The following is an 11,437-nucleotide window of genomic DNA, read 5'->3' as shown; positions in this document are numbered from 1 at the left end:
AGCATGATCCGAAGCGAGTCGAGCCGATTGTTCGGCTTATCGAGTTAGAGTACGATAGCACGGTTAAGGGTTAGCACACGTGGTACAAAGAGCGCAGGAAAGAATTGTGATCAATTAATTAAGTATAAGGAGCTGTGAACCGGCATCAGCGACGGTGATTCGACCAGTGCTACGAATATAAACGGCGATCCTGTAATTCACGGACAGTAGAAAATAAAGACGGATCACCCGTTGCTCACGTGAACATTCCAGAGCAAGTCAAATTTGATTAAAACGCATTTTCTTTCACTAAGATCCCATGCATAGACGCACACAAATCTAATTTCAGGAGTAAATCCCAGAAATCTGGAAGATCGCTCCTTCCTAATTTGAATGCAGATTTATTTTTCGCTCCACTTTCTTCTTTGCTGTCACTTACATCTTTCTCCTTAACACTATCCTTATCTTTTGAATCCTTAGATTTGATTGGCACAAAATGTTCAGGGAAACTCTTAGCCAATAATATCAATAATTCTAAAATATGACTGTAATAACTCAATAAATTATTATAATAAAAATTTAAAATTGTTAATAGCTACTTTTATTTCGGTCTAAAAATATTTTTAATATACTGACCTGCAAACGGTAGGTGCTGCTTGTGGATGAATTGCGATAATGTTACCTTGTCTTTTAGATTTCTTACCAGCATGACGTATTATATAGAATACATTTACTCTACAACCAAGTGCAGCATCGATACTAATATTTAGCCACGATTGCGCATTATTTCTTTGGTCGAAAATCTTTGGAGCACTAAAAAAAATTAAAAATTACAATATATCGTGTATTATATATTTATTTTAAAATAAATTCTTATGTAGAAAAAAAAATCTTACCATAAATCCATAGGAGCATTTAATAATCTCTTTCCTTTAAATTTTCCTCCAAAATCTGCCATAATATCCTTATTCTCATCGTTACTTCTCTCCATGATACTCAATAATGCTTTTACTATTTACTTTCTCGTGCTGCTGTGATTGCAAAGATGTATAATAACTTTGTGAAGCCTAAGAGTGTTAATTTTTGGATTGTCAACAAATAGTAACACCAACAGACATGCCATCGATTCATGATCGAGTAATTGGCGGTCTTGTAATCGTAAGCCAGCGTCTTGAACTATATTTGTATCGCCGCGAGTATTCCAGTTATTCCATTGGGACCTTTGTGGTACTGCGTCAATTGCATATCGTGTGCCATTTCGAACTACAAATATATCGGAAAATTTTTTTAATAAAAGCAACTTATTTAATTGTATACAAATTATATGTATGTTAATATTGTATATTTAATTTAATATTAATTGTAATAAAAACTAACCTGTCCCTGAATTTATTAATACGCTCTGAACTATATTTTTGCATTAAATATCAACTACAATGAATTTTGTAACCTGAGATAACGGTTTCTTTATAACTCGGCGTATGGCGGGATATGGACTTGACAAGGAAACAAAAATGCAGACACATTAAGTAGGAAAACAAACAAAATACGTATATTTTTTGGCATAAGAACCCTTCCCCTGCGTGGGAGGAGGGAAAAGCCATCCACAAAATTGCATACACACAAAACTATATACATCAGACATTTGATCTGCGACCATGTGCGGTCCCGAAAGTGCAGCGCCTGCGCATGCGCTCTAAAAGTGGCACGGCACTTTATTCTCTATTAATGCAGCCCCGTCTCACCTCTACAATACATTTATCTGTCCTCTGAATGCCCGCAGATGCCATGCGTGTATAGAGTCCACGGACTAAACCTGACGAGCTTACCAAAAGGTGCCGTCGTCATGCTTCCACGGGCTGCCTCGTGCTAGACCGCCATGTTCTCGGCATGTTCCGCACAAGGCTTGCTTTCCTCACTCTCTTTTCCCAACTCCTTGCAGCTTCCTCAGGATCTCCTGCTACTGCAAAGCTTCCTCTGCGTCAGTCCTATTCAATAATAGTAGTACAAGGCACAACTCTTCTTTAATGCAAAAACTTCACACTCTTCGCTAGATCAGCGCACGAGACGTCCCTAAGCATGCTCAGCTTCTCCCCCTCTTTTTTGCCACGATCTCTTCTCCCCCTTTTTTCTGCAGGCCGACTCGCATGCACACAGTCCGCCGGTGGCGCCCGCAATGGTCAATGACCGTTCGGCAGCACATGCCGTCTTGCCGGGTAATACAAAATTCCGCTCAGTGATAATTGAGCCGAACACGCTCGAAGAAGCGGTATTGCTTTGAATAACATAATTAAGAAATCTTTCCTGCATCATGTTTCGATTACGTATTTCCAATTCTTTCCTTACATTTTAAGCTTCTTGAGCTAAATCGGGTGGAAGGACGGATATTTGAGATTCTTCAATGTCAGTTAAATTCTACAAAAATAATCTATTATTTTAATAATATTAAAGAAATAACAATTCAAGAAAAACAACGGCGAATTTAATTAATATACTAACGGCTTGTTGAAGAGAAAGTTGTAGATTTTGGAAGAAAACAGTGGCATCCACGGGATCCTCCGGGTTCGCTGATGTGGCCGCGTGTCGTTGTTGTTTCATGCGTTGTTGCGCCAAAACTTCTTCTTGTATCGCCGGAGGTAAAGCAGCCAAAAATTCAGGATTTACTTCAACTGGTCCGCTGAGTTCCTCGACCACAGAAGCCTGTGCACGCTGTCTCATACGTTGAAGTCTGTCAACATCATTAATTATTATTATAAACTAATACATATTATCCTATCTACAAAAATTGATGTAAGTACTGCCACGAAAGGGGACTTTCGTTTCCGACGGCGTAGTGAGTGGATGGGTGTATGACAGTGTGCCTGTGGAAATAAGGTTTTGGGAAAGGTTTTGGGAAATAAGAAGAAGGTGGTGGGCGAAAGGTGGGCGGGAGGGAAGGAGTAAGGAGGGGAAGTGGAGGGAATAGCGTGGGAAAAGGGCTGAGGGAGAAAATTGGGAAAACATAGGAGGTGAATTTTGAGGTTAGGAAGGCTTGGAATAAAGAACAAAGGCAGAGAGTTAAAACAAAGAAAGGGGGGAAGAAGAAAGGAAAAAAGAGACAAGGGGACAAAAGAGGATAAAAGAAAGGGCTGGGAGGAGGGTGGTTAAAGGGAAGAGAATAGTAGTAAAAAAGAAATTTAAGAAAATTGGGAATAAAAAGTAACGGGAGTAAACAGAGCAGAGAGGTTAGGAGGAAGTGACAGATAGTAAAAGGTGAGAAAAAGAGAAGAGAAACTGGAAGATAAAAAAAGGTTTTATAAGAAGAAAAAAAGGATAAAGTGATAAGATGAGTGAGGAGAAAAGAGAAGAAATTGAAGGGATGAAAGACATGGAAGGAGAAAGTGAAAAAGGTGTAGAGCAAAGAGAGAAGAAGAAAAGGAAACCTGGAAGGCCGCCGAGAGTGGAAGGCCTGATGAGGGAGAGAGCGAACAGCCTCCCCATCATGAAAGCATTCCAGAAGGCAGAAAAGAGAAAGGAGAGGCAAGAGGAAGGAGGAGAAAGGGAAGGTATGGAAGGATTTAAAAGAAGTAACAGGGTGTTAAGATCGCCGATAAAGGACATGGGGGAAGAGGAAATGGGGAAGAGTATAGAAAGAAAGGAAAGAAGGGGAAGGACTGGGGATGATAATGAAAGAAATGAGAGGTGGATTTGCTAGGATTTAAGAGCAGATGGAAGTGCTAATGGAGTGCAAGTTGAAAATCAGAAAGGAAATAGAGGAGTTAAGGAAGATGTGGAGGGACGACAAGGTGGTATTGGAGAAAAGAATAAGTAAGATTGAAAAAAAAGTAATGGAGAAGAAGGGTACAGAAGGGTTAGAGGGGAAGGGGGCAGAAGAGGTAAAGGGGAGAGTATTAAGTTTGGAAGAGAGAATGAGGATGTTGGAAATTGGTAACGAAAGAGAAAGAAGGGAATAGAGGAAAAATAATTTGATTATAAGGGGCTTAAAAATAAAAGAAGAAAGTAAAGAAGAATTAAGGAAAAAATAAAAGAAATATTTGAAGTGATTGGGGTAAAGGCGAGGATAATGGAAGTAAATAAGATAGGGGGGATAAATAAGGGAGGGTACGGGATGGTTTGGGTGAAACTTAAAAACTTTAAGGACAAAGTGGAAATAATGAAAAAAAAGGAAAGTTAAAAGAAAGAACGGAATGGATAGGGGATGATATGACGGAATATGAGAGAAAGGTAGAATGGATAATAAAAAGAGAGGCACAAAAAAGAAAAAGGGAAGGTAGTCAGGTGAAAATAGAATATAAAAAAATGTGGGTGGATAAAGAATTCTGGATATGGGACGAAATGAAAGATGAGCTGAGAAAATGGACGGAAGTAAAGACAAGGGAAAAAGAGGAAGAAAAGGACAAAAAAAAGATAATGGTGGATAAAAGTAACATGAGTTTTTAGAGAAAGACGGAAAAAGAGAAGGGGAAGAAAGTGGAATGGGTAGTGGAAGAAGTATGGAAGGAGAAAAGGAGGAAGAAGAAGGAAAGAAAAGAGAAGTAAAAATAAAGAAAAAAAAAAAGTGTAATGAGGGTAGGTTTTTGAAACGTGGCGGGGGTGAAAAATAAGGATAAAGATTTTTGAAAAAAATTAGAGCAGTGGGAAATGATTTTTATGTGTGAGACATGGCTGCTGGAAAAAAAAAGGGGAAGGATCAAGGGGAAGCTACCAAAAGAATACAAATGGATATGGGAAGAAGCAAAGAAAAGAAATAGGAAGAGAAAAGCAATGGGGGGAATAATAATGGGATGGAGGAAGGAGTTTGAAGGGGAAAGAGAAAGAGAAATGGAGGAGATAAAGGGGGTATTGAGTATAAAGATATGCTGGGAAAGGGTGAAATAGAAAATAAGAGAAGTTTATATTAGTGATAATATGGAGGAGGTAGCGGAAATGATGAAAGGATGGATGGAGGAGAAGGAGGAAGGATGTAATTATCTGATAAGAGGAGATTTTAATGTGAGGACGGGAGAGGAGAGAGGAATTTGGGATGAATTTGTGGAGGAAGAGGGAGAGGAGAAGAAAAGAAGATCAAAGGATAAAAAGATAACGGGAAAGGGTAGAAAATTATGTAAAATGTTGGAAGAGGGGGGGTGGGGAATTTTAAACGGATGTGTAAAGGGGGATGAAGAAGGAAAGTGGTCATATACAGGGGGTAGAGGGAAAACAGTGATTGAGTATGTGATTTGTAATGGAGAGACAAAAAGAAGAATTAAGGAGATGAAAGTGGGAGGAGAAGTAGATTCGGACCACCACCCGATAGTAGTAATGGTGAAGGGAGGGAGGCAGAAAAGGAAATGGAATAAGAATGAAGAAAGAAGGGGAAGGTTAAAATGGAATGAAAAAAAGAAGAATCTGTTTGAGGAAGGGTTTAGACGAAAGAAAGAAGGGGAGAAGAAAAAGGAGGGAAAATGGAATGATCTGAGTGAATGGATAAGAGAAGTAAAAAATGAAGTAAGAAGAAAAATGAATAATAAAGAAGGGGAAAGGAAGAAAAAAGCGGTAGAGGATTGGTGGGACGAAGAATGCAGAAGGAGTAAAAGGAAGGTTAAAGAGGAACTGGAAAAACGGAGAGGGGGTGGAGGAGGTGGGAATGAATATAAGAAAAGTAAGAAGGAGTATAGGAAGCTATGCGACAGAAAGAAAGTGGAGAAGAAAAGGAAATGGGAAAAGGAGGTGGAGAAGGCAAAGACAGAAAGAGAAGTTTGGAAAATAGTAAACAAAGGAAGGAAGGGAAGGAGGGGGGTGGATGAGAAGATAGAAATAAAAGAATGGGAATAATTCTTTACGGGGGTATTGGGAGGAGTGGAGTGGAGAATGGAAGGGGAAGTAGAGAGAAGTAAAGAGGAAGATGAGGAAAAGGAGATGGAAAAAAAGGAGTTTAAAAAAGTAATAAAAAAGCTGAAAAAAGGAAAGGCAGCAGGTAGTGACGACATTGAAAATGAGATATGAAGAGAAGGGGGAGAGGAGGTGAAAGAAAAGCTATGGGAAATATTCAAAAAGGTGTGGAAAGGAGAAAGGTTTCCAGAAGAATGGAGAAAAGGGATAGTTGTGCCAGTCTTAAAGAAAGGAAAAGGAGAAAAAGTGGAAGAATACAGAGGGGTGACACTGACACAAACAGGGTATAAAGTGTATGCGTCGGTTTTGGAGGGAAGGATAAGAGAAGAAGTGGAAGAGAAAAAAATAGTTCCACAGAGTCAGGCAGGATTCAGGAGATACATGGAGACGTTGGAGCAAATTTATGTTTTAAACCACCTAATAAATAAAAGAATAGAGAGAAAGGAGGGGAAGCTAGTAATAGCTTCCATTGATATGAAGGCAGCCTTCGATTCTGTGGACAGAAGAAAATTGGTGGAAGCAATGAGAAATAGAGGAATAAGGGAAAAGTTAGTAAAAAGGTGCGAAGAGATACTGGAGGAGACGAGTAGCAAAGTTAGAGTAAAGAAAGAGGAAAGGAAAAAATTTTGGACGGTGAGAGGGGTGAGGCAGAGATGTCCGCTGAGCCCGAGCTTGTACACGATCCTGCTAGCAGACTTGGACGAGGAATTGGAAAAGGGTGGATGGGGTGGAACTAAGATAAAGGGCAGGAGGGTGTACTCGCTGGCGTACGCGGATGACATCGCACTGGTTGCAGAAACGGAAGCAGGAATGAAAGGAATGCTGAAGACACTAGAGGAATATGTGGAAAAAAAGGGACTAGAGGTAAATGTGGACAAGACAAAGGTGATGAGATGCCAAAAAGGGGGAGGGAGATGGAAAAGGGTAAAGTGGGTATGGAAGGGTAAAGAAATAGAGGAGGTTAAAAGATTTAATTATTTGGGATATGTGATGACAAGGAATGGAGATCAGAAAGAGCACGTGAAGGAAAGAGTAAAGAGAGCAGCAAGGGTGATGGGATAAATATGGAATATTGGCAAAAAAATTTGAAAAAGATTAGGCAGAAGATTATGACTGTTTGATAGGCTTGTATGGACAGTAATGAGCTATGGGGTGGAGATATGGGGGTGGAAGGAAAGGGAAGAGATTGAAATGATTTATGAGAGGTATTTGAGATGAATTATGGAAGTAAGTAGAAGTGTGCCGTCGTATATAATAAGAGAGGAATTCCAGAGAGAAAAGATGTCTGGAAAAGCGAGAATGAAGGCTTGGAAGTAGGAGAAAAGATTGGAAGAAGGAAGAGGGGGTTTTTGCAAGAGGATGTTGGGAAGAAATGAAGGAGAGAGCGAGGGAAGGAAAACGAGTGGGAAATGGGAAAAGAAAGGGAGGATTTTTTGAAAGATTAGGGTGGACGCTGAAGAGGATAGAAGAAAGAAGAGAAGAAGAGGGACTGAGAGGTAAGGAGATAGTGGTGAAAGATAAAGAATTGCAAAGAAAGGAGAGATGGGAAAAAATAAGAATGGGGAAATTTAATAAGTATTATGGAAAAATAAAAGAGGAAGGAGTACCAGAATATTTAAAGAAGGGATGGAAGGAGGAGAAATGGCAAAGGGTGGCGAGGTTTAGAGTGGGGGATGATATGAGGGGAAATAGATACTGGGAGGGAATAGATAAATAAAGTGTAGGATGTGTTTGGATAAGGAGGAAACGTGGAAACATGTTTGGGAGGAGTGTGTAAACTGGGGGGACAGGAGAAGTTGGGAGGAGGCAGTTGGAGATGTATTGGGTGGGGAGGGAAATGGGGAGGAGTGGTTGAGAATACTGGAAAGGGTAAGGGAAAGAATAGGAGAGAATGGAAGAATGAATGAGGTAGATTATGAAGATTTAAAAGCGTCGGAAGCGGGAGTCCACGAGAATGAATGAGAAGTAAAGTAAGAGAATGATTTTTGGCGGTGTGAGTGTAAAAACGTATGGGTATCTCTCTCTCTCTCTCTCTCTCTCGTATGCTGAGCGGTGTTTAGAGAAAGTAAAAAAAGCGAAAAGTAGGAAGTAAGTTATTGCAGGGAAGGACAAGAAAGAAGAGGAATTAATAGAAGATGGAAGATTCATAAGAAAGAATAAGGTAGAAATAAGAAAGCGTTTAGGAGATAAGCCGTGGTTTTTGTTGTTTTTTTTATTGTATTTGCAGGGTAAAAGAAGTAAGAGAAGATTGTAAAAGAAGACAGAAGAGTGTAAAGTTGGTAGAAGAAAAGACGAGAAGAAGAAAAAATAGAAATAAGAAAATGGTATAAGGCGAAGATGTAATAGATGGAATGGATAAGAAGCGTAAATCAATAGAAGGAAATAGTGGTGATAAAGGTAGTCAGTAGTGAGGGGAAGGTAGAGAAGGAAGGAAGAGAAAAAGGATATGTAAAGTAAAAAGAGTTGGTGGTAGTTAAAATGTAAGGAAGAGATGTTATATGTAAAAAAGATCTTTATAGCGAAATGTTATTAGTATGATTAAGTTAGTAGAGATTTAAAGATTGTAAGGAGACGAAAGTCCGAATGTACCTCGAAAAGAGAATAAAGCATTATTACATACATAGTGACTAATAACGACTAGAATAGTGAATATTACAGCTAGTTGTGTGACTTTACGCAAATAAAAAAATAAAAATTAAAGCCAAATGTGTAAGTGTGCAAAAATTATAATTTTACGCAAAATAAAAACAAAAATTAAAGAAAAATTATTCTGCCTCATCAGATGTGCATTGATCAGAATATAAATTTTGTGCATTATGCAGTTTTAAATGCCTACTATCAATTTCAAAATTTACGCAATTAGTACTTTCCGCCTGAAAACTTGACCGAACGACACAAAGAGCGAAACGTGATTTATTTGCTAACCGATTTCGTTTTTTACTTTTAATATCGTTAACCATAGAAAAAATTCGTTCGGCCTCGGCATTAGAATGAGGAAAAGAAAGAACTACTTCTACTATCTGCTTTAAATTTGGAAAAATCTTTTCCTCGTTGAAATCTGAACATATTAATATTTTATTCCACATTATATCTAATTCTAAAGATTCTAATTCTAGTTTCTCTTTGATATTAAAAATGGAAGGTAGAATTCTCCATTTGTTACGTCTGGAGCCGTTTCTTGTATGGTCGTTCTCTCAGTAAGCACAGTTTTAATAACTCTGACCAGAAGCTAAGGTCCACGTGCACGGAGACGATTAGTCAGCGAAGGCGTCACCAATCAAAAAATTGGGGGGAAGAAAATCTATTCCCATACCCCGTGAGATAACCCGTACGGTAGCCGGAAACGTACAGCTCATTTCGGCTAATAATATAGTCGTAAAACCTAAATTGGTCTTACCATGATATCGCCTTGAGCAGTACGGTTTTGACTAATTAACGGAAAGTCGTAAAACAAGATAAAGGCTCCCGCAGCCGTTGACACTTAGAAAAGCCCCCCTGGATAGTAAGGATACGAACACTATGACCTCCGTTTTCAGTTTTATTACCTAGATAAAATAGAGACGCCGACTCTATAATAGGAAATATTAAGATGTACGATGGGCAGATGCGCCGAAACAAACAAGCGTTTCGCAACGATCATCAAAGGAAATAATATGTATAATCGCGCCTGGCAACAGCTAAGAAGCTTCAAGGCAATCGGTGTAATAAAAACTCCGCAGGATGACTCAGAATTAGAGCATAATCAGAAAATAGGGAGATGAGACAATACTCCCACCCTTCAACTTTTCTGCTATATAAGGCCCGCGATTTTAGGACGAAGACACTACCGAATTAAGGCCCAACGTATACATATCGTTACCCTGCCCGATTTCCTCGCGAACAAACAAGTGGCCCATGCAGAACGTCTGGATCAGGGACTCGACGCCCTCACCAACCTATTCAAACCGAAAATACGAAGCCATTGTCAAGCCTATGCCGCTCACTCCAGACGAAGCCGCAACAAAGACCGTTAGACTGCAACTTGCAACCAGCAGAAGTGAGTTGAAGATCAGATCATAAAGATCGGAACATTTAACAAACCGTTAATTATAGTGTCGTATCCCATGAATCTGACGCGACAGCAAACCGCTGAGATCTTGCGACCTCCTCCATCCGGGACATTAGCACATCTTAATTCAACCCCTTCGCGTCTATTAACAAATTCTATCACTTATACAGCACCAGATATTACTCAATCGGCATCCAAATGTGAATCCGTCCCCCTACCTTCTCAATCTAGCGAAAGAACGCTAATTTATCCTCAGTTTAAAATAGATTCGCATCTATTCCCTTCGAATTTCCAACCTCCTTCAAAGCCCGAAACATACCATCCGTTCTCCGATTTAGATTTTCCTACTTTAATTGCCCGTCCACCTACCGTTATTCCTCACCCTGAAGAAAACTCCACTTCCTACCCTCCAGATAATAATCCACCAACTTCCCGTTTTTGCGAATCTGAAAACTACCAATATCCCTCCCACCGAAAATTTTACAATTGCGAATCTCATTTACCACGCTGTGGCTATCATATGTGTAGTTATCAAAGCGCAAGGAATTCCGAATTTCGTCCATCAATTCCTTGCTCGCCATGCTCATTTTCAATCGAGCAGCCTGAGAGAAATTGTCTTTGGCCAGACTCTCACCATTTTCATTATAACAGAGCAGAGATAACCAATTGTCCCTTCGGGTCAACGATTCCTCCGTCCTTCTTTCCTAGAACTTCCCATTATTCCCATTTTACCCCGCCCTGCCGATACTCTCACGCACACTGCCATTCACACATTCATCAAGAGAACCATATGTAAAGATACTCATATACCGAAAAATTGTACACCCGCGAACATTCACAAACACTTGCAATAATTAATTTAAAACAAAAGACAAATTTAAATGTAACAATTATCTAAGCAATAGTTACCGTGAAATTGTAAAACCGTTTTAATAAACCAATATCATTTTTTCAACACTATCATGCTCTGATTTTTATTCGCTTAAGACTAGCCGGCCCTGTCCCTATAAATAAGATTAAATTCTTTTATTAAAAAGGGGCCATAGGCCGCACGCGTTTCAAAAGGAGTGTCATAGCGCCTATTAAAGGCGTTGACCCCCGACTCGAAACCTCAGCTCGTGCGCCTCCGCCACAGCGGTACCGTCCCTTCTTTTAGCGGCGAATAAAAGATTTTGCCCCGTTGCATCGTAAGCTTTCCGATTTCCAGCTTTCGGACGTAACAATTCAAAAGCTAATTTTGTTACATCAATATTATTTAATAACGCGGCAATATTTGACAAGTCTTTAATTTTTATTCTACCTTCATCGTATAGAGCAATTTTACAGTTTAAAAAAGTTAAAGATTGAAAAATGGAATTTTTATACGGCAACCGTTTCAGCATTTCAAGAATTGCAATTCTATAAAAATTTAAACAATTACATCTAATTTCTACTCTAAATTCATAAGGTAATAACTCCAAAAAAGTCTCGCAATCGGGTCCCACATAAACATTTTCTACATTTAAAATATTTTCCGAATTATTAATATCTAAATTAGAA

At 39.2% G+C, this 11,437-nt stretch overlaps 2 protein-coding genes across 2 annotated transcripts; both read left to right on the top strand.

Annotated features, from left to right (window-relative positions):
* The first annotated feature begins 3,686 nt into the window (after positions 1-3,686).
* LOC139112076 (uncharacterized) lies at positions 3,687-4,419 on the top strand. The gene is made up of 2 exons (XM_070672862.1): positions 3,687-3,906; positions 4,118-4,419. Exons 1-2 carry the CDS (start codon positions 3,687-3,689, stop codon positions 4,417-4,419), a joined length of 522 nt encoding a protein of 173 aa, XP_070528963.1.
* Positions 4,420-4,887: 468 nt separating this feature from the next.
* On the top strand, positions 4,888-5,793 carry LOC139112075 (uncharacterized). The gene has a single exon (XM_070672861.1). The coding sequence runs from the start codon at positions 4,888-4,890 to the stop codon at positions 5,791-5,793; it is 906 nt and encodes a 301-aa protein (XP_070528962.1).
* Positions 5,794-11,437: the final 5,644 nt, after the last annotated feature.

The sequence above is a fragment of the Cardiocondyla obscurior genome, linkage group LG26 (assembly GCF_019399895.1).
Source record: "Cardiocondyla obscurior isolate alpha-2009 linkage group LG26, Cobs3.1, whole genome shotgun sequence".
In the NCBI taxonomy this organism is placed as follows: domain Eukaryota; kingdom Metazoa; phylum Arthropoda; class Insecta; order Hymenoptera; family Formicidae; genus Cardiocondyla; species Cardiocondyla obscurior.
The sequence above is the reverse complement of the archived record's forward strand: the minus strand, read 5'-3'. Positions and strand labels throughout refer to the sequence as shown.